We start from the raw sequence: 27779 nt of genomic DNA, 5'->3' as shown, positions 1-27779 counted from the left end.
GTTTGCATAGATACGGTCCCTCTTCCGGCATTTTTCTTTTTTTTTTTTTTCAACAACATGAAGGCTTTGCCTGTAATGCAAGTTAACTTTTACTTCCTTGTGTACTCAGATAGAGGAACTGGCCGGTTTGCGGCTGGCGTTTTTTTTTTCGTGTGTCAACACTTGACATCCTCTCTCCCGCTCTCATCTCACAACGTTTGAAACCATGAGCAGATAGGACGGCGGTGACCGTGTGCAGCTGAACTACATCCGACGTCAACCCGGCAGAGGTAAGGTTGTCGAACGGTGCCGAAAAATCTTCAGTTTTCTTTGGCAACGGTGCGCGTCTGTGCGTGCGCGCTTATGGCGGCAGAGTAGCCCGGCGAAAAATAAGAGGAAATCCGCCTTTTCCCCACTACTGCTGACCGCGTTGCTCCTGGCCTGCCAATGGCGTGTGTGTGTGAGTGTGTGTGCGACAGACGTACTCTCATACACACACTCGTACAGTTTGGCGCACACATCTAAACGCTGAATCAAAGAACTGTTGGGGTTTGACTGTGAAGGGAAAATTTGAAAGGTCGGCGGCAAGAGCATCTAACAGGATCACTGAGTCACCCGGCCCGACAACAGGGGAGTTAGCTTCCATTGGTTGGATTAGTTTTGGTGAAAAGCAAGAGCTTGGGTTTCATTTTTTTTTTTTTTTAGATCAGTTTCGTTTACATGTACGTACAGGGTCAAGTGTAGCTGGAGTTTATTCATAGGTCATCCATAGAACTCCAGGAAACAGCCCTCTTTGGCCCTCTATGGCTAAAACTGAGGCTTTGTGAGACCTCTTTGTATTTAGAAGTGGACAAAAACAAGGCCGACAAGGTGGTTTTAAAGGAAGGGGTGAACACCTGGCTGTGGCTGCTGCCAGTAGCCTGGCAGATGTATAGGCATCCATTGAGGCATTAAAAAGGATGCCGGTTACCAGAAGAGCGTTTTTAGCAATTTAGGCTTTTGGTTAAGAGGAGCAAGCAAAAAAAACAAAACAGACTGTCCTCATTTCTATGTCAATGATTAACATGCTAGAGGCAAATTGTTGTTCAAAGAAACACTGGGAAAAAGCTACAAAAAACAAAAAAACAACAAAAAAAACATGTATGGAATCAGGAATCTCATTCAAATAACATTGAAAAAAACAAGCCAAAGCGAGCTTTGTAGTAAAATAGTAACAATCTTTGTTTCTGTTTAAATTCAAAATTCCAACCGCTCTGATAAACGGACGCCGAGGGGCAGAAAACAAATCAGACAGGAGCAAGATACGATGGACGAGAGGTGCTTTCCATATCACCGTTAGTACTGTCTGACGGCGAACCAAAAATACACGGCACAATCCAAGTAGTTTTTCAAATAAACTGTTAACTGTTAATAAACTGTTAATAAACTGTTAATAACTGTTTTCACCAGACAAATGTAGATTTGGAGATACAATTAAGAGAGAAACGTGATGGTCCTTCATTCTCTTACTAGGTTTACTGGACAAATACATCAGGGTCGCCGGGTGAGTGGTTTATCAGTGGTTAATCTGTCTGTATTACATTCCCTTCATGTTTTTTAATCGTCCACTACTCTTTGCTTACTGCTAGCGTCACAGCAGCAGAGCAAACAGACTAACAACACACACTGGACCATCACATCATCATTCCAGCTGTCGCTTCAGTGTGTACCTCCCTCTCATCGGGATGCACCTCTGCCACTGACACTGCATCGCAATATACCAATATGGGCTTCAGCTCTTTATATAGCAGGAAGCACTTCAGCCTAAAGACATTTGTTAGTCTAATTTAGGGACAGTCCACTTAGTCACAGCAGGAAGACTATGAGAAGGGGGGGGAAAAATCGAGTGAATAAACTTGAGTGTATTACAATATGAAGAGCACTGAAGCATCGTATGTCACACTTTCATTCGATCACCGTGCGACTCGAACTTCATTTACTTAGACCTCTTCATGTGAAACAACTCCACGTGATAGCACCGCCTCACATTTGCAAGTGAAATATTTGGCACGTCGCCATGTCACAGTCAATATAATGTGAGACTTAGGCACAGTATAAAGGCTGTGGATTAGCAGTCGAAGGTAAAAGGGTATCACACTGTTAGAAAGTCAGAAAAACTGAATCAGGCGTGTTTATCGGGCGAATCGTGCAAACCAAGCTGCTTTTGATAGGTGACACAGGAGTTTTTGAGTAAAGTTCACTTGAATAAAGTCCACAGAGCTGCTAAATACGTTACTAATTATAATGTGAAAGGGCTGGCAGCTTGCATGTCAGAGTGCTGTGCGGGCCCCGTGGGAGTTCAGACATGGAGCGAAATCTACTGCCTGGATTATTGTGGTTTGATTACTGCAGGCTGTACGTCCGGCGGCCTTTTGGCCAGAAAGCGAAGCCGGTGTTGCCTTTTAAAGCTTTAGCCTTGGTATGTGTCGGTGGTTGTCCTTGCTAGCGAGCAGCCGACACCTCAGATGGTTAAACAGCATCAAAGATGTGAGATGAGGCGCCGTAGTGCACCCAGGACCAGACAGCAGTTTGTCATAAACAACCCTCCTCACACAAATTCACACCTGCCATAGCGCAAACTGCTGCACTGCTGACAGTGCCAACCAGCTCTTGTTTCTGTCACGCCATAAAGCCCACGACACTTATTGAGATGATTCCTTCACACTATCAAACTAAACTTTGCAGGCCACAACGGAGAATTCACCACTGTATTCTGTGTCAGAAAAGCAAAGAATGATATTTCACATGTAGTCATTGTGCACAAAACATTTAATATTGAGTTCATAAAAGTGACTAGTTTTCGCATATCTCTGCGAAAGTTGCACTGTCTGTCTGGCATTCGTATTGTGACTACTCGTGTGCAAAGCTGTCCACCTGTGAATGTCCCCGGCGATGTCTCATGTTCCGTCCCATCCGCAGAGATGGCCAGCAGGGGGCAGCAAGGCGAGATGACGGAGTACAAGAAGATTCTGATCAAGCGAGACTTGGAGATGGGCGTGGTCATGACAGTGTATCGTCAGAAAATTGAGAGGCTCACCGTGCAAGTCATCATGGAGACGCAGCAGGTGGCCTGGACGCGCACTGCAGACAAGACTGATGGTGCACGTGAGTACAACGTATTCGAAACACACAGTGACGAATTCCAAACGTGGTAATTATCCCTGGCGTGCCAGGGTGGCCCTTCATTCAGCGTTGAGCAAAGCAGATTCCAAATAAGTCCAGAAGAGGCTTCATACAAAAGTGAACTTCTTAGGAAAATGAAAGAGGAAAAGCAAACCTAACTATTTGTGGGTCTGGTGGTAAAGTAAATGAAAAAATAGAAAATGACATCACACATCCTCTGTATGCTGCTTCCCCCCCCAATCTGTTGGTTGGGCCAGCCGTGCTGTGTCGTCAATGCATGTGAATCCCCTCTTCCTCCCTGATGTTGGTCCTGCACCGGTTTGTTTTGGCGAACATGCAATGCACTGCTATGACATCTAGTGGTGAATTTGTGTCGTAAAACTCCTAAAAAAAGAAAAATGATCCATAAGGAGTTATAAGGAGTTAAAAGCTGAGAGAAACTTTGTTTGTTGCTAAGTTTTTGCTGCGCATTGACAGTTGTGTACCAGATTGTGCCAGGATATGTTGCTACTGTAAGTCTGAGAGCCAATCAAACATTATTCACGATCATTAGATGATGCCTTATAATTTTTTTTTTTAAAGTTGTTCTGGGCTGTCATTCTGTCAAAAGATTTCTTGGCCAAAGGAGGTAAAACGTGTTGCTCATGGTATGATGATGATATACTAAATATCTGCACTGTAAACAAGAACTTATTTAATGGTCAGTCGTTGATAATCTAACAACAAGCTGATCCATAACTCAGTGCAGCTTATTTTGTATGTTTGCCATTTTGTAAGGTCACTCAGTTGTGTTCAGTTCATTGAGAAAAAAAATAAAATAAAAAAGTCGTTTGTTGGGGCATATAATAAGTTGGCATAAATGTGCTCGTGAAAGCTTACAAAGTGCTTTGAAGTCACACATATTCGAGCAAGCTGCAAATGTGTGAAACTGAGAGAGAGCCATTAACATCACACATTTAGAATGTTTTGTTCTATTCATAGAGGGTCTCAGTAAACAGATACCCTTGACAATGGTTTTGACTAGCAAGAAAAACACTTGGCGATCCCCATCACTGTGCGTGCTGTGTGTTTCAGTGGACCTGTTTGAGATCAGAGAGATCCGTCCAGGGAGGAACTCCAAAGACTTTGACCGCTTCAAAGATGCAAAGGACAAAACCGACGAGAACACCTGCTTCACCATTTTCTACGGCTCGCAGTTTGTTCTGAACACACTCAGTCTGGGAGGTGAGGCCTGTCTTTGTGTGTGTGTGTGTGTGTGTGTGTGTGTGCGTCTCATTTCTAGAAAGCAACCAGTTGAAATGAGGGATTTGTCTCGTGTGCATGTGATATTATGAATTAGATGTTCTGACTGATTTCTGGACTGAAAGAAATATATGAAAGTGAAAGCAAAATATCAGCATCAATACCAAGATGCTGTAGTTCTACCAACCAATCAGTGGAACAAACTACCGATTGGCTTCATGGTGATAAAATGACCACTGGTACTACCTGGGCTGTTTGTGTTGCAGCTGACTCAGTGGAAGAGGCTCAAAAGTGGCTGATCGGACTGGGGCTGCTGAGGGAAGAGGCACTGGCAGCGCCCACTCCGGTCATCATTGAGAGGTAGACACACAAGCGACACACACACACACACACACACACACACACACACACACACACACACACACACACAGTATGAGAACAGAACAGAATTTAACAACAACACTGATCATCATTTTTCCCTCCCTCGCAGTTGGCTGAGGAAGCAGATGTACTCCATCAATCAGACCAAAACAAAAAGGTGCAGTCGATATTTATGATCTAGTTTCCCGTCCTGGCAAGCGGTTGTTACTTGTTACTTGTTGCGTTAAAAGGCAGCTATGACCTTCTGCTAGTGCTCCTATCTGAGAGGCTCATTTGCAAACTCATTTAATATCAATTCAGTCGTATGGCTCACTTAGGATTATTTTCAGTATTACCATGTTTGGGATAACAAGTATAACACAGGCTCCCGACAACAAGTTCATACTTTTTGTTTCCACAGCATCTCCATGAAGGAGCTGAAGGCGCTGCTCCCTTTGATCAACTACAAGGCGCCGAGCTCCCGCATTCTCAAAGAGAAATTCCAGGTACTCCTGGTCATCTACTTTACCACGGTCGTCAGTTAGTTGACTCATGATTAGCTTTCTCGACGTGATATCATATAAGACAAACTGCTTTTGGTCCAACCTGTGCACTTAACCACTTGTCGTCGAATGAACCATTCGTTTGTTCAGCGACGAGTTTGATTTCCCTCCTTCAGTTTTAAGCCCTTAATCTTTAAAACCAATAAGTCAATGCTTTTGTTTTCTGCTTTCACAGGAAGTAGGAGCGAAGAAGGACCGCCTTGATTTCGAGCAGTTTCATAAATTGTACAAGCACATAATGTTTGAGCAGAATGAGGTGAGTCTGGCAGCGAAAAGAACGCTTTCCACGCGACACGGCATGTAGCTTTATTTGCACTTCTTCAGTTAGCCTCATAAGATTAAAAAAAAAAAAAAAAGATATTGTAAAATAAGACCAGGTGGGCTTTTTAAAGCTAAAATGTATACATGCAAAAATTTCAATATTTGTATTTCTGTATTTCTAACCCAGATTCTTGATGAGTTCAAAAAGGAGTCGTGTGCCTTTATTCTCGGGTGAGTTCACCTTTTCTTTCTCTCACTCCTTATTTTGTTGCCTGATGTGAATAAACCTGATCTTGTGGAGACAGTTAGCAGTTGGTCAACAGTGGTTGACTGACTACTGTTTGCTCTCCTACGTCACACAGCAACACGGATAAACCGGATGCCTCGGCCATTCTGCTCCATGACTTCCAGCGCTTCCTCGTCTATGAGCAAAAGGTGAAATCGGCCCCTCCAAGTGATCAGCTGCAATATTTTACTGACTTTTTTTTTTTTTTTTTTTTAATTAAGAACATTTAAAATATGTATTTAATTGTACATAACATTTATTATTTCAAAGTAAAGTTTGGGAACTGACCTGGCTGTTGTAGAGATTTATGAGAGAACAAACAGATGGTGTATTTAATTTAATTTGTAATTATGAGCTGCTTGTTACAACCATTTAATTGTGTAATTTTTTTGTTAAATCAATTTTTTATCTTGCCGGATCAATGTGAAAAAAGAAATTCAACAAAGTTGTTTTCTAGCTTTGTTTCTTTACAACGTGTCTCTTTATTGCTCAGGAACCCTGGGCTGGAGACTTGAACAAAGTCAGAGAGCTGATGACCGCATTCATTGACGACACCATGAGAAAAACCAACGACCCGGTGTTCACTGTCAGCGAGGTATTTGAAGTGTATATTTTAGTTTTGGTTATTTTGTTGTTGTTTTTTTACAAAGCGGTTTATTTTTCGGTCAACTCACATGAAGTCTTTCTCTTATTTTTAAGTTCCTCAGTTTCCTATTTTCCAAGGAGAACTCTGTGTGGGATGAGAAGTTCGGCGTGATCAGCAACCTGGACATGAACAACCCCCTGTCACATTACTGGATCAGCTCCTCGCACAACACGTCAGTAATGAAAGCGTTTGCGTGAACGTGACGCTAGAAGGAAATCAGTATGCGTGAAACTGGCTGGCTCTTACTTAAGCTAGCCGCTCGAGGCTAATGACAAGATGGTCAGGATTTTAAGCGTATGATTGACTATCCCATACAATATTGATTTGATTGTCAGGAATTGACTCTTTTTTTTTTACATACTGTGTCCTCAGCAGAACGTTGTAACGTGAGGTCGTTAAAGAAACGTAAAATAAAACGTGTTTCTATCTTGCTCAACAGCTACCTGACGGGCGATCAGCTCCGCAGCGAGTCGTCCACGGAGGCTTACGCGCGATGCCTGCGGCTGGGGTGCCGCTGTGTTGAGTGTCAGTATCACTTAGTCAGTATTTTCGAAGAGATTATACAAACCAACGTTTAGTGACAGAAGTTGCTGAATGACAAGAGCAAAATCTTCAGAAGTGAACGGAAGGAAGTGAACAGCGACGGACAGGAACTGTACTTTGCTGTGTATTAATAACGCCCCTTTCCTTTTTTCCTGTGTGTTTCTGAATGGACCCAGTGGACTGCTGGGAAGGACCTGGGGAGCCAATCATCTACCACGGCTGGACCCGGACGACCAGGATCAAGTTTGAGGACGTGGTGAAGGCCATCAACGAGCACGCTTTCGTCACATCTGAGTAAGGGTGGAATCAAACTCAGCCGATGGGTTTGCGCGCTTTCACAGTCGTCACACTTTTTGGTTTCCTTTGAACCACCGGCCGATACGTTCGCTTCAAAAACACCTGTCGTACCCGAGCGGTCGGGTCGCGGCCAACGTGGTGCTTTTTGACGGCGGCGCTTCCCTCTCAGGTACCCAGTGATCCTGTCCATAGAGGAGCACTGCTCTCTGGATCAGCAGCGTCAGATGGCTCGCATCTTCAAGGACGTGTTTGGAGACAAACTCCTGACGGAGCCCGTCGAGCAGATGGCCGAGCAGCTGCCTTCACCCACGCAGCTGAAAGGCAAGATCATACTCAAGGTGCGCTCACGTCCCCTTTTTTTTCTAAAAAAAAAAAAAAAAAAAAAAAAGGTGTGGATATTGTTGCCGTGTTGTGTTGTGTTCACCTCTGTGTTCTTCACGCAGCACAAGAAGCTCACCATGGAGGGAGGAGGAATCAGCCGAGACTTCAGGAAGGGCCAAAAGCAGGGAGACCTGGAGATCTGGGATCCTGTGGATAATGTACAATATCATCAGCATCACTATGGATGATTTTTCAGCAATACGTGGTGGCTTTTTGGCTGATTGGTGTGTTTATTTTGGTGTGAGGAGAGAACAGGCAGGAGAGGGTCATGAATAAATCAATTAATTAAGACTTGGAGCATGAAATGTCAACTAGTTGACCAGTCACTGATAGTTATATAATAACAAGAAACAAATCAAATCCAATGCGGACCTTCAGCTCTCACCTTCAGTCCTTTTCTTAATCCAGTTTCTAGCTGAGCACTCAGCCGCAGAATGAATTTTTAAACGCGGTCAATTTTAAACGTAGCTCGTGTGCCATCGAATCTCTCATTTTTGATGGGGGAAAAAAATAACATTTAGGCGCCAGCTCGGTATGACGCGCTGCGCTGAACAGCGGCACCAGCAGGGGAAACTAACCTGTGAAATTACGGTCCCCAGCGGTGGAATAAGCACTACTGCGTGATCTCCGACGACAACCTGTACTACGCGGAGGAGTACGAGCAGGAGGAGGAAGAAATCAGGAAGGTGGACAAAGACCTTTATTTTTCCACACATTAATGCTTTTTTGTTATTACATTGTTTTTTTGAAACATAAACGCCTGACTTTAAAGGGAATTCATGACATATTGTGTTTTTGTCGTCCTTCAAGTACCCGGAACAGCAATTTACAGAGCCCTGGTTTCATGGCCGCATGAAGGAAGGCAGGCAGATGGCCGAGCGCCTGATTCAGGACTTCTGCATGGAGAGCAGCGGAAGAGACGGCACCTTCCTGGTCCGACAGAGCGATAGATTTGTGACAGACTTTACCCTGTCCTTCTGGTACCACATCTAAGTTTGTTTGTTTTTTTGTTTTTTTGTTTTCGAGATTATTGACCAATAATGACCATGAACCAAAGCATTAAAACATCAGTCCCTCACCGCAGCTGTCAACCGACTCTGTGTGTTGTTTCAGGCGCAGTGGGCGGGTGCAGCACTGTCTGATCCGCACTGGTTCGGAGGGCGGGGTGTCGTACTTCTATCTCACGCCCAACCTCCACTTCCCCAACCTGCAATCTCTGATCCAGCACTACAGAGAGCACCCGCTGCGATGCCAAGACTTCGAGCTGCGCCTCACCGACATCGTACCTCTGCTGGACTCCCACCGAGATAAAGGGTTTGTCACATGTGTCTGACCGTGTTTGAAAAAGGTTCGGTGTGTTTGGCTCAGATATACACTGAGATACACACTGTACTGTGCAGACTTGTCACATTCATGTTTTTTTTTTGTTTTTTTAATTATCTTTTTATTTGGAAAGGCAAATTTCCATTGCACACATTCCCCCCAAAAATATGGAAATGATTGGCTCCACATTCAATGTTATCCAATAATGTGGATGTGACATTGGCGTGAGCGCAAAGTCTCAAATACATGTTTTTAAATTTACTGAAACCTTTGTAGGTCCAGTAGTGTTCTGGAGCTATAGCACCAATTTGCAGCAACGTGCATTCGCTTGCCTTCAACTCTGTTACGGTTTGGGCGTTTGCACAGGTGGTTCTACAGCGACCTGAGCAGAGGTCAAGCGGAGGATTACCTGATGAGGATACCAAGAGACGGCGCTTTCCTCATCCGACAAAGAGAGGGAGAACAAGACTCCTTCGCCATCACGTTTAGGTGCGCTGACACTTAACAGCTTTATCGCTGCTTTCCTTGTTTTTTCTTCCTGTTTTGGTGTCTTTAAAAAAACAAAACATCCCTACTTCAGAGGTGATGGAAAGGTGAAACACTGCCGGATCCAGAAGGAGGGAAACCTGTACCTGCTGGGCACCACTTCAGAGTTTGAGAGCCTGGTGGAACTCGTCAGCTACTTTAGGAAAAAGCCACTGTATCGCAAGATCAAACTACGCTACCCAGTCACCCCGGAGCTCGTGGACCGCTTCAGCACAGTGAGTAGCCGAGGCGAGGAGCATACCTGGAAAATGCACGGAACTTAAGCAAATGTTTCACTTGCTAGCTGTGATATTTGCTGACATCCTAAACCAGCAAGTGCAGCAAATGTTGATCAACTCTCGGCCCTTCCCTCAGAGCTTCCGTTCATCCGACCAAACTTGGTGTCTAATGACTTTCTGTAACTGGCCCTGTGCCCTGTGTTTAGCAGGGGAAAGGCAGCACCACTCTGTATGCAGCGAAGACATATGTGGAACCCAATGAGATTGAGCCCTCGATGGTGTGTATTTCAGCGCTTCACCCGCTCACTGTGACTCTGCTCTAATTTTGGCCCGTTTCCTTTTCACGAATATGTTTGTAACCGTGTACGATCCTCTCTCTGCGTCAGCCTATGAGCACAGTCAAAGCGATATATAGCTACCAAACACAAGAACCTGATGAGCTCAGCTTTTCCAAAGGAGCCTACATATATAACGTGTCAAAGGAGAACGACGACTGGTGAGGCCACACACACAAACATACACACACACACACACACACACACACACACACACACACACACAAGGGTTTTACCATTATGTTCAGCATCTTCTTCGTACTTTCGTAACACAGCCTCAAAATACATTTCTGTTTCAATTCACTCGCTCTTCAGGTGGAGGGGCGACCACGGTGGAAAGGTGCGGTTTCTCTTCCCAGCTAACTATGTAGAGGAAGTGAGCAATAATTTCACACTTGAAGCTAACGACCAGGTGGGCCTAAAAGTCTGGATTCGTCTGACCACAATGTCATCGGCGTAGAGTTTAACCCTCCAAAAAAAAACAATATAAGTGAGTTTTTGATGTCCATTCACACAGGACATGGAAGACAACCCGCTTGGTGAACTTTGTCAGGGTGTCGTGGACATCTCCAAATACAACATTCAAAACTGTGAGTTCCTTCACCGTCTCCCCTCCCTGCTGCACATCCTTGTTTCACTTGGGTTCCGCAAAGCCCCAAATCTTCTCTGTACTTATAGGTATCGGTCTCCTAAGATAAGGACTGAAAAGAATTTGAAAAGCAAAGTCCAGTCTCTTATGTAGCTATTTTAAACGTTGATAAGATAAATGAACTATGTCGATCTACTTGTTTATGATAGCTCACTATAGCGTTACATCTTCTTTCACTTCACAGCGGGTCTGAAATGTTCTCCATACATTTGTTCTATCTAATACAGCTAGATTTAAGGTTTTTCTTTTCACCATAAGAGGCTGTTATCTATTTGGTTGTTTTTATTTTCAATTAAAATATGTTTGCACGAGTGGTCATAACGATGAATTGATTGATTTTATTAAAATTGACGCTTCCACTTGTCTTCATAAGGCAAGAGCAAGTGGAGTTGCGTGCATAACTTTAAGTAAGTTTAAGTTTGTTGACACAAGACCTCTTCTAAGACAGCCAGCATTCGTTGCGATACGTTCACTACCTAATAGCGTCAGTATTGTTTTCAAATCTTGTGCTCTCAAACAAAAAAGTTTGTTTCAAGAAAAACTGTGAAATGTAAGAATGTGGAAAGGCTCCAAACAGGCCGTGAAACAGCCAACGTTATCTCGAGTGTCTGTGTATTATTGCCTTGCATCCCGACTTCACCTCTCATCCAAATGACCCTTTTGCTCCCGTCTCGTTTGTAGTGAAGAATGGTAAAAATGGGAAGCCCCATGTGTTGCAGCTGCAGAACAAGGAGGACGACGGACTGCAGTTTGATCTGGCAGCGGGAACTCTGGAGGAGCTCTTTGAGTGGTACAAGGTGTCCTGGGACATTACCCAGCGAGCCATGAGTCAGCAGTACAACAGGGAGCAAGAGGCAAGTCGTCTCAGTCACTTACCCCGACATAGGTGACAGTAGCTATTGGGGACGTACATGTATGTTGCACACATGCCGAGTAGCGCATACAGGAGTCGACCACAGACGTGGGCTCGCTGCTTTTTTCTTCCCCCCCCGCCCCCCAGCGTGTGTAAACAGGAAGTGGCTGTTTTTTTTCTGTCCAATCTCAGATCAGGCAGCAGGAGGAAGTTGAGAAAAAGGCAGAGGTTGCTATGGAGATGTCGGACCTGGTGGTCTACTGTCAGCCACGCAGCAAAGAGAAGGACCGCTTCGGTAAACACGTGCAGACTCTCACACTCTACGTGGTTTCAACACGACCAAGTATGAGATAAAATACAACGGCCCAGGACGCTCCCGTGGTGTAATGTTGCGTTTGGCATGGATTCCAAAACAGATTGCAAAATGTATTGTTTTGAGATCAAACATAAAAAAAATGTTATGACGATATAGTGTCATTTATTAATTACTGTCCTTGCTGTCCTTGCTGTCCATTACTACCGCCTCAAAGTGGTGAAGTATCACCTTAAAGATGTGACAGGCTGCTGTCTGCAGTAACCATGCACAGTGTTTAGCAAAAGCCCTTCCTCATTGTGTAAATGGAAATGTTGTCATGTCATGTGGCTAATATCTCATATCTGTTGGGAAAATTCTCCGTGCCGAAGTCAAATTCTGTGAGTCACCTCTCGGGTTTCTCTGTAAATGCCAAACAGATTTGCTCACTGCCTGTTTGAGGCTTTGTCTAACAGCACCTCCTACTTGCACAGGAAAAACTGAGGGCCTTTCCACCTCAGCTTCTTCATTTCGGATATGGCTTCACTTTTCTTACACTGCGAGTCACAGTTCGTCAACAGACAGGATGTGGCCTGCAGCCTGTCGACTGAAAACCTCTGTGTGACACCTGGCTAACTTTGCATACAACTTCACTGATGTAGAATTTGTCATGGGACTCCGTCTCCCGCCCCCCCGGAGGGGTTTGATGTTTTAGTCAACTTACCGATGCAAATCACATATTTCAAACGCTCTAAGACTTGAGAGGCTTGTGAATGTTTATTTTATGAATTCAAACTGTTACTACTAAAGCTAAATGAGGAGATTAGAATTATAAACAGTCCACTTTAAGCGTGTGTGTGTGTGTGTGACTCTCAGAGTTTCTCTTGGTCTGTGGTTGCTGAGACGCAGGACTTCCTTACATCACCAGTTGGACCATCGCTTTTTTTACTGACGTTAAAAACAAGAAGAAGAAGAAATGTAACATATAAAGCCAAAACACCCCCGACAGAAAGGCTGAGATTGTATCACCCCGGAATTAGATGAGCTAAAAAACCAAAAAGGGTTGAAAAGACAATCATGATAATCACTTAAAATTACAGAAGTAGGACTTTTTTTTTCTAGCTCTTTGGCTTGTGGTTTGGTTTGGCCTATTTTCCCCTCAATACCATTGAGTTTATGACCTGTACCATTGTGACCTCTTTCAGCATGAATGTCTAGTTGATGATATGTAACACAGCTGCAAAGAAAAAGTAGGACTCTGTAGTTTGCAACATACAGATCTGCAATCTTTGCAAAATCTAAAACAGTCAATTTCTAGATTATTTTGTTCTTTGTTTTCTGTTTTAACCAATATTAACAGTTATGTGAATGAAACCATCCATTCTGAAGCCCGTAACGGCCGCTTCTCTCTCTCAATCTCTTCAGACAGCTACACCTACAAAGAGATCCGCTCCTTTGTCGAGAACAAGACGCCTGGAAAGAGCCGCACCAAAGACTTCCTGCTCTACAACCGTAAAGCGCTGAGTCGAGTCTACCCTAAAGGCCAGCGCGTGGAGTCGTCCAACTACGACCCCTACCCGCTCTGGGCCGCTGGCTGTCACATGGTGGCTCTCAACTACCAGACTGCAGGTAAAGTTCACACTTACGCACTACGATCATCAATCAAATAGTCTTGTGTGGCCATGCAGCCCTGGCGGGATTCTCCATATGTTTCCATTTATCTCTCCTCTCTTCCCTGCTGGGGGTGGCGAGGATTCAAGGGCAAACAGGGCAGAGAAGTCAGGTGGTCACCGGGACTCAGACACTAAAGCATCTCCAGGGGGTCACAGTTACCAGGGTTATTTTATGAACAGTGTTGTTGGGATTACTACATAAAAGTAATCCAATTACTGATTACTCTTAAAAAGTAATCTAATTACTACTTTAAGTAATTTGTTTCACAAGTAATCGATTACTATTTACTTTAGTTAAAAAAAAAAAAAGATAAAGTAACAGTTGAGAACGTCTGGTTTCCTGCACATAACGAACCACGATATTCTTTCATTGAAACGAGATGAACTCAAAATAATGTTTGTATTTCCAGCTACAAATGCAATCGCTGTTCTTAATTTTGCCGCCACCATGCTTGTTTTGGTGCGTCGTCGCATATCAATGACGTTGCATGCACGGCTGCATCATCAATGTGCGACATCGTTGCTTTCGGTTGTTTTTCTAAATTTCAGACATTTTGCGGATAATAAGACGTTTTTAGCTAGCAAAATATTTCAGAAAAGTAATGGAATCGTTACTTGATAAAGTAATTTTGACATTACCAGTTTGGCCACAGTAATCCCGTTACATTACTCTGTTACTAAAAAAAAAAAAGTAGTTTAATTACAGTAGTGGATTACTTAGTAATGGATTACTCGCCAACACTGTTTATGAATAGCGTGTGAACGGAACAGAATCTGATTATTATAATATGACACTCACGCGTTGAGTGAACTATTTCTGGACAAGAGAAGGGTGTTTTAATGACAGAAAGAGGAAGCGAGAGGAAGCGAGGGGAGGCAGATGCACAGGAAGGTGTTGGATCCGATGATTGCCAGGAGCACAAAACTCTACGGGGACATCAGGTGGTCGGCTGAGGAATAGCAAGAGCCCCATGTGGACCAACCGTGCCCTCCTGGCTGGGACACGGCTAAAGAGGCCATTTTCATACCGTTATGTTTCAATGCTGCGTCCGGGGTGGAGCAACAGGTTCGTTGTCACTAGCTCCCCTATGTGACGTCACGAAGGGCTGATCACCATGGCGTTTCAGCACACACTTTTGCAGAACACACCAGATCGTTTTCGGGCATCCTTCCCGTCGTTTCGACCGGATCGACAGCGGGTGCTTTTTTTTTTTTTTTTTTTCAACCTTTCAGATAAATACACCCAGCTGAACAGCGCCCTCTTCAGTCTGAACGGACGCACGGGCTACGTGCTGCAGCCGGAGCTCATGCGCCAAGACAACTACGACCCTCAGCAGGAGAAGAAGAGCGTCGAGTATCACCTGGACGTCAAGGTAAGGGACGTCAGGGACTGAACCGCTCGCAAAGCTGAACCGCCAGATGTTCTCCCGGTAACAGTTTGTCCTCCGAAGGTTCTTGCCGCCCGACACCTTCCCAAGCCCTCCCGCAGCATCGCCAGTCCGTTCGTGGAGGTGGAGCTGTGTGGCTACACAGACGAGAAGTGCAAGACCATCGTCTATCGTAAGAGACGGGCGGGGGGGGCGAGGGGTCCAAGCGAAGCCGTTGAGACGGGACAGTGCAAGCTGGACCGGGGACGATGATGACGCGAGTGACTGGGAGTTCTGTCCTTCCGCCCTGCCGCAGGTGACAACGGCCTCAACCCGGCGTGGAAAGCTGCAGATCTGATGACTTTCACCGTGCACGAGCCAGAACTCACCTTCCTGCGCTTTGTGGTCAATGAAGAAGACATGTTCTCCGACCCAAACTTCCTGGCCCAGGCCACATTTCCTGTCAAAGGCATTCGTTCTGGTAAGAACGCATTGCACGCTGCAGCGCGCAGAGGCCTCAGGTCAATGCATCGTTCTGACTCTAGCTAGAGTAGGTTTGAGACAAAGTACATCATGTGCACACCAAACTGCGTTCTGGAAATAAGAATCGATTGACTGCAGAAAGGTTTGGAGGTCCCAGGACACCGTAGAGTCACTGCATTGCAGGGTGAGATTCTCTGTAGCGCAAAGTGTTTGATATTTGTTTGTTTGAGACAAAACTCGATTATACAATATCACAAGGACTGTTGAAACGTAGCCGAGAATACCAGAGAAACCTTGAGAATATTACGTGGACATACATTATCCCCGGCCTAAAACAAACTCAAATTCCGATTAGATTTTCAGTTTGTAGTAATAGACTCTAAGTTCATCAGATCTGCTCGAGGCACCAACTACACAACGGCCTGACAGCAGGGAGAGATCTTTTGAGATGAAAACCCGATGAGCACCTTTCATTCATTTTTTTTCTACCATTGTTATCATGGTGTGTCTACTGCACACGGTGCATTGCCTTGGTTTCTTCTAGTGTCCATTAAGAAAACTATATGGGGGATACCTGCAACCTCACAATAAATGAAATGACGATATAGTAATTATAATAACACCAATTCTCTTCTACTTCACCTTGGAGAAGCAAAAATTTTTTCTTCTCCCTTTCCGTCTTTTCTTTCTCAAGCCACACGCCGCCAAAGATCAGTCACACGTGTCGATGGTTCAGTACGTCTGGTTTCTAATGTCTGATGGGCCGTCTGCGCTCTGTCTCCCTGAAAGGCTACCGCTCGGTCCCTCTGAAAAACGGCTACGACGAGAACCTGGAGTTAGCCTCCCTGCTGGTGCACATCAACATAAGACAAGCCGGGGTGAGTGACGGTCACGCGTGCAAATGGCGTTGTCTATGCCAGACACCGCCCGCGCTCACTCGAGCCCACTTTGTTGCCCAGAGGGTGGAGGAGGAGCTGTACTCGTCGTCCAGCCAGCTGAAGAAGCAGTTCGAGGGCGGCGCCGAGCCTTTCCTGTACGACACGCACAGCAACCTGCAGCGCACCTCCCTCCCCCGCCAGCAGCACCACCACCTCATGAGGGAGCCCAGCACGCCCACAGGTCAGACTCATTTGGCTCTTTGGATTCCGACGAGGATTTCGCTGCACTGAAATCGGTTGTAAAGCCGTAGTTTGAGCTGCTGTTACTTTAAGACGGAGTTCACGGTGCTCTCCGCCGTGGAAGCAGGTCTTTTCATGGAGATAGAAGTGAACGGTCGACATGTTTCTTTCTTTCTTTCCGCCCTTCAGGTCCAAAGAAGAGAAGATGATCGACAGTCAAGTTGTGCTCCAGACCGCCTGCTTTGTGCCCGAGTGGTGGAGAATGGATTGAAAAGCGTAGTGTCAGTTCCCTGCATTTTCTGCGTCGTCACTAAGAAGCTCTATATTTATTTTAGTACAGACAATAATAATAATGTTATTAATGATGCTACTGCGCTCTCACGCAAATCAGGGAATTGTGAAGATACATATTAGGGAGCGTCTCTTCTCTCTCGGAAGCAGTTTTGAAAAGGGAGGAGCTTCCTCCATGACTCGGTGCTTTACAGCCGGTGTGTGAAAATGAAGGAAACTCACTCTGAGGGCTCTCCATGTGCATTCATGCCGAGGACATTTAGGTGCACCCACTTTGAATTTACCGTCGTGTTTGTTGGTTTGAAATACTAAAGTCACTGGTACTGAGCTGATGTTAAACGTGTATTACAGAAGACTGAGAGGAGGTCTGTTCACGAGGGATATTATTCTCTTTGTGTGCTTGTGTGTTGTTGTTTTTTTAAGAGACACGGCAGGTCCAAGACAACAGGTGACTCCCAGAAACATTCCTTTTCTTTGTTTGGGACTCTGATGTATATGGCTTTACTGTAATGGATCCTCTGAATCAATAAAGTAGACTATGTATCAGTATTTTAGTGTTTGAATATGTTTTTTTTTCTAACATTTTTGTCTCTTTTCATCTCATTAACGTAAGGCTCTTGCTCCACTGCAGCAGGTGAAAGCTTGCTACTTTCAGTCACGGATAAAGACGCTTGCCTTGTGTTTTTTCCTCAAAGGTGGATCAAACATTTTTGTCCAACTTTTTTGAAAAATTAAACTTGAAAGTGACCAGGATTTCCACAAAGCCGAGATGCACTGATCCTTTCTTTAACAAGGAAGCGCGGAGGAGAAGGGGGGGGGGGATGTAACGTAATGTATGTGAAATTCTTTTGGACACCCTGCAGATAAGAATCAAAATGTTGGTACTGTTAGATCGATTGGCAAGGTGAGTCAGCTCTCATTAGGCTGGTGGGTAATAATAAAGTAAGTACGTGGCTGTGTGCTAATTGTGTGTGCCAGCTAATATTTGTAGTGTTTGTGGTGTTTCTTAGGATGTTTTTTTTATTATGAATGTATTATGAGTCACATGCGGGGATATGCGTCACGTGGTGTAGGTGCTACATCAAGAGGCATGAAAATGTTCAAGAGGATGAAATCGCCCCATTGCGTTTTTATTTTTTATTATTATTGTTTTTGTTTTAATATACTGACTTTCATTCAATGTGGTATTTTGTTTTACTTTCAAGTTGAAAATAAAGATTTTCATCCATTCATTCAAAACCTAATAAAAACCTAAAGCAACACAGCGCTATAGTCCCAATGGCTCAACTTTAAAGATTAATATCCTCCACCACAACAAGGGGGCGCCACTGGGCACTTTTTTTTTCTCTCTCTCTCTCTCTCTCTCTCTCTCTCTCTCTCTCTCTCTCTCTCTCTCTCTCTCTCTCTCTCTCTCTCTCTCTCTCGTCTCTGTTGATCTCCCTCGCTCACTCAGTTTTGCAGCGTGTTAATGAGTCACTCAGGTGAGTGGCCTCTGGCTGCCATATGGGAGATGGCAGGTATAGAGAGAGGGATGGTGAGGGAGGATGATAAAATACTTGGTGTGAATGAGTGAAAGAGAGAGAGAGAGAGAGAGAGAGAGTGAGAGCGCCACCATTAGACACCTGTCAGTGCAGGCTGGTATCTGAGCCTGAGGACTGAACCCCGGAGCTTCCTTCAGACTCTCTTGACTGTAAACAGGTGTTTTCCCCCGAGCTGGAACTTTGCAAGCGCAGGAGCCACCGTCACAGGAGCTGATTCCAAGAGTGAATTCTCGCCTTGAGGGGATTTCTGTTCCCGGTGGAATTTGCCCTCTGCCAAGTGGGACGAGACAATGGCAGACTTCCCGTCCAACGTCAGCACCGAGACCAGCTCGCCGGCCTACCAGAACCAGGCGCAGGGGGGCAACAGCCTCCGGGGTCTGGCCACCAGCGCCAGCACCGTGGTGGACATGTTCTTCTTCAAGAGCATCCCGGCCATCCTCATGATGGTGGAAGTGGTAGGTGACGCGCCCAAAGGTCGCTCTGTCTTCAGTCAGCTTTTCAGGAAATGCTACAGATGACCATGTTGCTCCACTGCAAAGGTGAATTTGCTCTGAGCGTTTTTCAATTTTATATTGTGACCTCATTTTGGCAGTGCCAGGCTCAGTGAGGTCAGCTGCTGCAGCAAATGTTTCTTGTTGGTAATTAACGATGTGCTCTGTACTGTGTATCTGGACATCAGGCTTCATCGGGCTATAATGCCAACACCTAAACAAATTAGCACCACAGACTGATCATTTGAAGTATTTTGTATCATCATCGTCAGCAGCAGTTTATATCACAATATATTGTGAACTAATAGAACTGACAGATCATTTGGCGCAAGAGTGAAGCTCTCCTGTGCTGTTGCCAAGCTTCCTAGTTCCGCAGCAGCTTCAGATGACAGCGTGTTGCGACTCTTGTATGATGATCCGCTGGTTTGAACGTGTGTCGTCGGTTTGTGCACAATCAATCCTAATGAGCAAGAGGCAGGAAAGATCACTGGGCTGAAGGTTTTTGCTGCTTTGCAGAACAGGGACGCACAATGGCCTCGTCAAACTGAGGAGGAAAAATAGGAGGAATGTGTGCGTGTGTGTGTGTGTGTGTGTGTGTGTGTGTGTGTGTGTCTGTGCAGCCCTCGCGGCACAGAGGTCAGGTGACCGGCTGTATGCCTGTCATGCCGCGGGGATCTTTGACCGGCTTTTGAAACAACTCTGGTCGTTAAACATCACTCCTTTTCTATGGCTTTGAATGATGTTGTAGTAGTAGAGCTCTTTAGCTGCTCCCGAGCAGTAATCCACGTTACGCTGACGCAACCGCTTACGAATCTCTCCCGACACGCTAAACTCGACTTGTTCACCTTTGAAGACGTCGACTTGAAATAGGCGGACAGGTTTAAGGCGGACGTTTGACGAGCCGCTCCTGCGTGAATAATCGGGGAGCGCTAGGAGAGCACCAACATGAATGACAAACCATCTGGGCCAACAGGCAAACAACTGGAGTCACATGACTGTTTTCTCAGCTTATATGGCCCGACTTATCTGCTGGTGACAGTGAACAGGGTTTAAATGGACGAAGCCACGACGTCCAAAGGTCATCGTGTGAACGTTGCCTCACCATCGTCGAGCAGTGGGTAGAAGGCTTCCGTGACCGTAAAAACCACAGATTTGAAAATAATAATACAATTACATTAGTAAAAAACATTAGTCATTTATTGAAGCTTCGCTTTATTACTAAGAGCCAGGTCAACAAAAAATAGCTGATAAGGGTGATGGAACTAAATTAGACTCTGAGACTGTGCAATGTGTCACTTGTTGTTGTAGTGGAACAATTAAAGCAGCAGGCCGATTACATATTGAATCCCATTAAAACTGAGGTGAAAACGCTGACAGAGCTCACATCACCGACCATAAAGGGCAGGTTGTTTCAGACAAGCACAGCTGGAAAAGAATTAAAGTGAAAGATACATTTTCTGAATATCGCCATTATTTCTCCCGCGAGTGTGGAGGCTTCAGGCAGTGACAGTTCCCATGCTGTCTGTGACCATGTGACAGCAGTTCTTCAATGGGATGGCGCGGTGTGCAGGGTGTAGAATATGATTCATCTGGATATATACAGTATTAAACTGTCAACAAAACAAAAACAACTTCTTCAACTCCTTTTTTTTTTTTTTTTAAACGCTTCTTTGGATTTTGCCATTGTTCTTTCCATTATTTCAGTTTCCTGCGCTCATACTTGTAGCTCTGTAACCATTGAGGACTCAAAGTTGAGAATTAACTGAACCTAACCCCAGCCGAGGATCGAACCACCATTGTGTGGTTGTAAAATTTGCCCCCTGGCTCTCCTGGGTTCACAGCAGGGCTCATTGTCAAAGACGGGTGCTATGTAAAGGTCAACATCAGACTGTGCCAACTGTTTGTACAAGTGCGTCAGGTGTGTGGGAGGGAAACCTGAGCCCTGCATACCTAATAAACCATCCCTTCCTATGGGACAGGAGCAGCAGCACACAGTTAAAAAAAAATAAATAATCACGCAACTTCTGGACACTGTCTCATTTTCAGAGTTCAGGAGATTAACCCTGCAGACGGATGAGGCGTTTCTCAAATCCCACCTCACAAGCTTTGATGACTGCTCACTTACCCATCCGGTGACAATCACACGGCTTTCTGGCCACATCTTGTCTCCTGTGTCTAGTTTGTGGGGATGCTCCACTGGGCGCTGATAGCCAGCGGGCCGCACGCATTACTCCCGGCATACGGCTGGGTCCTGTTTGTGGCCATCACGCTGTGGCTCCTCACCATCATCCTCTTCTTCCTCATCCTGTTCAGCGTCCTTCAGAAGATGCCGTCCGTCCCCTGGTCCATGGTGGTAGGCAAACACACTGCAGGCACACTCACACAAAGAGCAGAGGGGGTAAAAGTATTCACATTCTGTGCTTCTTAAAAAGTATGCATCCATGTGGTAAAAGAAATACTTTGGTAAAAGTACTGATTCAAAAGTTAAAAAAATAAAAAATAAACTCGACAATAATCTCCCTCTAAAATATGATCCAGTTTTATATTTAAAGCAACAACTATAATAATAATAATAATAATAATAATAATAATAATAATAATAAGTGAATTCTATTCACAGAATTTGTATCTTTAATACACTTTTAAACGCAAAAGTAACAAGCATGTTATGTAAGGAGTAGAAAGTACAGACAAAGATATTTGTCTACAACTATAGGGTGTAATTGTAAAAAGTCATCAGAAAATGTAATAATAAAGTTAAGTAGAGATAATTAAAAAATCTACTTGGAATGAACGAATGCTACATTACTTCAAATCTATGAATACTATTACATATTCAAGTCATTCAAGGTTAAAGCTTAAAGCATAGTCATATAGTATTTCTGACAATGGTCGTGCAGATCAATTGGTTGTTGTGTGTGTAAATCAAAATTGGTTTGGTGTGAAATAAATCTGTCATGTCCAGTTGCTGATGGGATGCCGCTCAGTGTTAAGAACAGTAAGGCATCATCCAAGATTCCAAGGATTGTTTGAGGTTGATATCATTTGGGGGCGGGGGGGTTGGGGCGGTTGACCTTTCTTCAGAGGTCAAAGGAAAAATGGAGAGACATCCAGAAAAAAAGCCAGGGATCACTGGAAGCTAACTGTTCCTCTCCTCCAGGTGATGGTGTATCACGGCGTTGCCACCGTCCTCTACTTCACCGCCTTTGTCGCCAATGCTGCAAGTGTGGATCACTTCGTCTTCTTCCGCTGGTACTACAACAACCTGGCAGCGGCCTCTGTAAGACACTACTGATCATCACTCACACATGAGAATAACGTTTGCCTCGCAGCGCGATCGTTCCCTGCGGTCTTCCACGGCTCCAACGTGAAACCTTCATAGGAGAGCTATTTCATTCGTCATTGTTTCAAATGTCAGTGGAGTCAGTACGCAATCGCCATCCACTGGCCTCTCCTTTGGAAGGAAATCTGTGCTAGGGGACCAGGAAGAAGACGCAACTGCAGATTGTTAAATAGTAACTTAGCACACTTTGCAGGAGATATGAGGCAAGCAGTTAGCCTCAGGGGAAGGGATCTATCCCTCTTTAACTGCTCATTAAATGAGGGCCATGTGACCAAGAGTGTCGATGGGTACACATTCTTTTGTTCCGCAGCTTGGGCTTAACACTGTGTGTAATAAAATCGTAAAAGGGGTGGGGCTGTAGGGCAGGAAGAGAGGGAGGTGCGTGAAGGGAGCAAATGGGGATGTAGTAGTCGGAAAGAGCAGATATCCGTCTTTTTATCGGCTGAAGTCCACACCAGAGTGATTTACAATCAGCGCAGCGCCGGGGACACGTCACGACTCACACACGCTGGTTATCTTTCAGCAAAAAGTGGGTTAGGATGTGCGTTCCAACTGCGGCTGAATTAGAAATAATCTATGTAGGGTGACGGGGATTGATGTTGAAAAGCTGTTAAAGGGAACTTTGCCTCCGTCAGTCCTCGGACATGTTACATGTTTCTGTCTCTGTCTCTCCGTGTCGTCTGCCCAGTTCTTCGGGGCCTTGACCACCCTCGTATACTCGGCCAGCGCTTTCTTCTCCTACCTGGAGTGGAGGGGAGACGGCGGGAATGCCGCCACGTCCACGGTGCCCACCTAGAGGACAAGAACTTGTGGATTCGTCAGCAAAGACAACATTGACTCCTCGTGTTTTTTTGTTTTTTCCAAGATACTGTACTAATGTGGATAGCCAGGAGTTGATTCCTGACTGTCAGCACATCACCGAATTTACTGTGGCCAACAGGCCCAAAGTCGTAAGCATCACCTCAGTATTACTGTGGATAAAACCAAATTCAAACGGTGAACACACCACTCCCCTCTAATGACCTGCACGGACTTTAATTTGAAACGAAGTGCTAATTACGCATCAGAACTGGCTTATGAACAAATGCTTTTCCCTTATTTGATAACACTTTACTGCACATGCAGTATTACACATGCAGTATTACACATGACAAAATCAAACTGAGCTGCAAAACATCCATCGAATATAAACATTACTTCAACTAGCTCTGAAGGGAGGGATTAAACCTAGTCGCTCAAATTCAATGTTATTTTCTACTTCAATCTCAATATAGTAGCAAGACACAAATTTGAATGTCTCGATCCTAATTATGAAACTCAACACATACCTGTTTACTTGGGGTGCTGACGGTTGAATTCATCAAGATGACGACTGCTGCTGCTGCAGCGATGAAATCTGTTTCACACCGTCATCTACGTCATAATGTCGACTGACCTGTTCTTTAACTCACCTGCGACACTCTGATAACCGTCGCACGTTGAGGATTTGGCACCCTTCACACTTACGAAGTCGAGAAACTGGCCCCAAAATTGAAACGTGTTTCTGCAACACCCCCGTGTCGAACACTTTCGGGAAATGAACGATCGATTTACCGCATTGAATGTTGTTCCACTGGAGACTTGAGGACACAGTGCTCAGCTCCAGCGGAACGTGGGTCTCTGTGAAACAAGTAAGATAAGAGTCTGTACCAAAACGTCGACAAAAAAAGTGTTTTAAGGCTTTTTATTAGTTTGTTTTCCAACAAATCAACAATTTTTTTTTTTTAAACCAGCGACATAAATATAGTTTCACATTTACAGCACTTTTGTCAAGATAAGTAAAAAATACTTTACTCTTTACTGAAAACTGTACCGTGGATATATTTCTACTTACACAAAATAAAATAAAAAATATCACCTTCACAGGCACAAAATTAATTTCGGCTGAATTTACACAATGACGAAAATTGAAAACATGTTTCCAACACGTATGTTAAGTTTTCCATGTATTCAAGCTGGAAAGAGACTCATTCAATTTGAGGAATCGGCATCTTTTGATTGCACCTGCTTATGAATCAGGTTGGCAGTGGCGAGGGCCAGACGATGATGATTAACCTTCACTGTGTGAATTTGCAACGACTGGACAAGGTCACAGGCTTGGATTTTGGATATTATATAATAATTGGAGTTGGAACTGAATAGCACGTCACATTGTACTGCCGCCCTCTGATTGATGATGGCAGGGAGGGATCTTCCCCTCCTGTAAACACATAAAGGCAGCATAAACCAGGATCCTTCAACGTGATTATGTCAGATGAGTCATTTTAACCATCCACGATGGTCAGTGTAGCAACTGGGGAGTAAAGATCCCCCCAATATCAATTTTTCACTTAAGCACACATCCAACCATGAGCATTGACCTCAGGGAAGCTGTGAGGGGACGTTTATGGGTAGCCGGCCATCACGGAACAAACTGAACTCCAAACACTGATAACAGGCTTCGTAAACGGCCCAACAGTTACGGAGGAGGCAACTCAAGTGACGGACGCAGTGTGCTGATGAAGCGTCACTGCGATTCATTGGAGCCAGTCTGTTCACGGGCCGAGGGGACCAACAATGTGACCACTAGTCCTTGACTCAGGTCCAGACCCCGACCTTCCTTCTCCTGCACAGAGATGCAAGCAGCTGGTTATGAAAATTAATCATTAACAGGCAACCGTACCTACAAAAACATTGTTCTTTTCATTTCCGGAACGGCAGCAAAGTCGAGCGAGACTCAAATTGGACCGCTGGGATTTTTTTCACTGTTTTCAACGCACTCCTAATCTAAATGTACCTGACGTGTGACACAGGCCGGACAGTCTATGTTGTGCCTAAAACAACCTTTCTGTTAGCTGTAAATGTTTCACTGTGAATAAACACTAAGGTTATCAATATTCAACAGGTCTGCTTGTGCCTTTTTACATCACTGCTGCGCGGGCCAAAGTAAAAAGGAGAGCCAGTGGGCTCACAGAGTGGCACAGCAGCTGTAAAATATAAATATACCTCAATCTCTCAACTCAAATGTGCACTATAAACCCTGTCTGGTGAACCACTTATTACAATGAGAAGGTTTTAACCACACACAGATATATATGTAATTAAAAAATGGAAAGTCAATGTTCTTTTAAACAAAATAAAACGCAACTCTACTCATTTTAAATAGTGTTTCGGTTTCACAGAACACTCACACGTCTGTAGTCCAGGAACATCTCCTTGAATGCAATGAAGTCCGTGAACGTCAACAGCATGTCAAAGATGTCACCTGGCACATCATCTTTGTTCTTCCTGTAAATTGGAGAGAAAATTTTAACTCTCTTTCAGAGCCCGTCCCATGAGTGTCCAGTTGTGCCACCTAGTGGCCAATAATAGTAGTTGAGGTACAACAGGTGCATCAAACATGAGACCGGTTGCCTCAGCCGGTCAATAGTAAAGACGGCGCGTCTCACAGTAGCAGCTCTGTGAAGTTGTTCATGTTGAAGCCGGGGATCCTCAGAGTCAGCTGCTGCTCCAGGTGCTTCTCCAGCAAGCTGATCTACGCAACAAGGAATAAGATCCTCCAGATGACCCGAGGCCAGATGCCACAATGACTACGGGTACTGTGATGAGACGACCCGTTTCATTCCAAGACACCCCGTGACTCACATAGTCGTTGAAGATGGTTGTGTAGCTGAGCTTGTTTTCCTCCGAGTCTTCAAACTCCAGGTAGTGTTTGTCCATGAAGTTCTGCTGAAGCAGTCGGAACTCCTCGTCTAAAAAAAAAAGTAAAATAGATAAACACAAATAAGCATTATAAACAGGAAACTTTGCAAAGTTTCATTAAACAAAGTGACAAGAATGAGAGAAAAATAAAATGCATACTCATGATGATGTCTTCTATGAAGCCAATAACTGCATCGAAAGCTGTGTCTGCAGCTGATGAACTAAGGGGAGAAACACAAAAGAAAACTGATTTTTTGAAAATGACTAAAAAAAAAAAAAAATGTGTTCACTATTAGTTCTATGGCCCAACAAACTGGATGAAATATGTAAAAGAAACATCTGCATGTGGATGACACATGTAAACTAGAGCTGAACTGGGACCCATTCTGAGAAACTTGTCATCACAAATGGACTTTTGTTTATCCAAAAAAAAAAGAAAAAAAAGAAGAGAGAACTCAGCTAACCAGGTGCTTGCAAAGTTTTCCTCGTCCATCTCGATCACTTCCAAAACGTTCTCCCCACAAGGCTGGACAACTGCGGATCAAAGAACGCGGGAAAATCTGTCATGTTGTGAGGAAAATTGATGGCATATAGACAGCAAAGAAAACAAAAGACAGCAATAATGGTGTGTGTTTAATCATAGCAACATAACAAATTTTTAAATGTTTAGAAGTTTTTTTTACTGAGAATATTATTTGGCATACAGAGTATAAAAACATTTTGTTTCCTCCCTACAAATTAGACAAGTCTACCGTGTTCCCTTTCTTCTAGTCACCCAACATTGACTTATGTTAATTTCTTATTCACTCAAAGTTACACTGAAAGGCATAAACATATTTTATAACATTTATAAGGAACAAATACCATGATTGCTTTAATAGACATTTAAAGTAGCCACTAAACTTGCTGAAGCACTTTGTTGATATTTTCTAAATTCTTTTAATTCCGTGCGTATGAATTAATGAAAGCATCAAGTTCCTTCCTTGGAACACCTTTAGCTAGAATGTTGAGAGAACAATATTGTCGTTGCCGAATTGACATTCCACGTGTTTGAAATTATCCAGAATGTGTCATAGAAGAAGATCACACGATCAGAGGGGCCCAGTTTGTCGGAACAGAACCTATCAAAGCAAAGCAAAGAACGGGAACCAGTAGGGGGAACAACTATTTCTTCGCTATAGAAAAAACGCCTGAACCAATGTTGAAAAGTAACTTCTAGCCTTTCAGTCACATGGGGGGGGGGGGGGGGGGGGGGGGGGAAATAATGTTTATTTACCTTGACGCTTTAGTAACAGTAATTAATAAGGTAGCTGGCACGTTTCCCGCCGTTCTAAATGTGTAAGAGAATATCTAAGGCCAGTGAGAATACACACAAATTAAAGGCAAACAGAAGCGTCGCGAGCGCTTTGATGTTACGCCTACTAATAATCGGCTACAAATGTGGTTCAAAATGGCTTCCTAACATCCCTGCATGGTTCTGCGCCTCGCTCGGGACCCGTTAAATGACGCGAGAAACACAGCATCGTTTAGTTACTTACGTCGTTCCCGAATGTCCATCGTATTGAAATAAATATTCAGGCTGGACGGCAGATTAATACGTTTCCTGTAGTCAATGTGGCGGAAGGAGTTGTTGCCAAGGAAACGGCGCATCGGTGCGTCTTTAAGTTTTGTCCGGTGTGAAGCCACCGGAGCACTTTTGGTTCCGGTCGGTGAACAGCGCGACAATCAATACCTGCAACTTGGACTTCCTCTGGCAAAATATTACATAAGGCCGCATTTAGATTTCAAGGAGCAATTATTGAATCGCTCCTTTAAG

The 27779-nt window shown here is 44.3% G+C and overlaps 3 protein-coding genes across 6 annotated transcripts; 2 read left to right on the top strand and 1 right to left on the bottom strand.

Moving 5' to 3' along the window:
- The first annotated feature begins 156 nt into the window (after nucleotides 1-156).
- On the top strand, nucleotides 157-17417 carry plcg2 (phospholipase C, gamma 2). Of its 4 annotated transcripts, XM_076019236.1 has the most exons (33): nucleotides 180-269; nucleotides 2932-3123; nucleotides 4216-4365; nucleotides 4650-4743; nucleotides 4874-4921; nucleotides 5165-5249; nucleotides 5482-5562; nucleotides 5755-5798; nucleotides 5930-6002; nucleotides 6347-6448; nucleotides 6553-6671; nucleotides 6939-7024; nucleotides 7219-7336; nucleotides 7509-7677; nucleotides 7783-7878; nucleotides 8320-8406; nucleotides 8531-8700; nucleotides 8834-9034; nucleotides 9410-9532; nucleotides 9624-9804; nucleotides 10014-10085; nucleotides 10194-10303; nucleotides 10458-10554; nucleotides 10660-10732; nucleotides 11473-11645; nucleotides 11837-11939; nucleotides 13362-13565; nucleotides 14843-14982; nucleotides 15061-15169; nucleotides 15293-15457; nucleotides 16249-16337; nucleotides 16419-16578; nucleotides 16767-17417. In XM_076019236.1, the coding sequence occupies exons 2-33, from the start codon at nucleotides 2940-2942 to the stop codon at nucleotides 16784-16786; spliced, it is 3726 nt and encodes a 1241-aa protein (XP_075875351.1). In that variant the 5' UTR covers nucleotides 180-269; nucleotides 2932-2939; the 3' UTR covers nucleotides 16787-17417. The 4 variants fall into 4 exon arrangements, with proteins under 4 accessions (XP_075875349.1, XP_075875351.1, XP_075875348.1 ...); XM_076019234.1 differs by having other exon boundaries at nucleotides 157-277; nucleotides 2940-3123; nucleotides 7509-7878; XM_076019233.1 differs by having other exon boundaries at nucleotides 7509-7878.
- Nucleotides 17418-18356: 939 nt separating this feature from the next.
- Nucleotides 18357-25162, top strand: pllp (plasmolipin). Its single transcript, XM_076019249.1, has 4 exons — nucleotides 18357-18864; nucleotides 21080-21253; nucleotides 22061-22180; nucleotides 22932-25162. The coding sequence occupies exons 1-4, from the start codon at nucleotides 18700-18702 to the stop codon at nucleotides 23037-23039; spliced, it is 567 nt and encodes a 188-aa protein (XP_075875364.1). The 5' UTR covers nucleotides 18357-18699; the 3' UTR covers nucleotides 23040-25162.
- Nucleotides 24592-27635, bottom strand: arl2bp (ADP-ribosylation factor-like 2 binding protein). The gene is made up of 7 exons (XM_076019248.1): nucleotides 27502-27635; nucleotides 26428-26497; nucleotides 26123-26184; nucleotides 25907-26013; nucleotides 25711-25796; nucleotides 25453-25549; nucleotides 24592-24887 (listed from the first exon to the last, which is right to left on the bottom strand). Exons 1-7 carry the CDS (start codon nucleotides 27611-27613, stop codon nucleotides 24789-24791), a joined length of 633 nt encoding a protein of 210 aa, XP_075875363.1. The 5' UTR covers nucleotides 27614-27635; the 3' UTR covers nucleotides 24592-24788.
- Nucleotides 27636-27779: the final 144 nt, after the last annotated feature.

The sequence above is a fragment of the Nelusetta ayraudi genome, unplaced genomic scaffold, assembly GCF_046127955.1.
Source record: "Nelusetta ayraudi isolate G7.1 ecotype Tasmania unplaced genomic scaffold, CSIRO-AGI_Nayr_v1 ptg000009l, whole genome shotgun sequence".
NCBI classification, from domain to species: Eukaryota; Metazoa; Chordata; class Actinopteri; order Tetraodontiformes; family Monacanthidae; genus Nelusetta; species Nelusetta ayraudi.
Note: the sequence above shows the minus strand (reverse complement) of the source record. Positions and strands in the feature narration are given on the sequence as shown.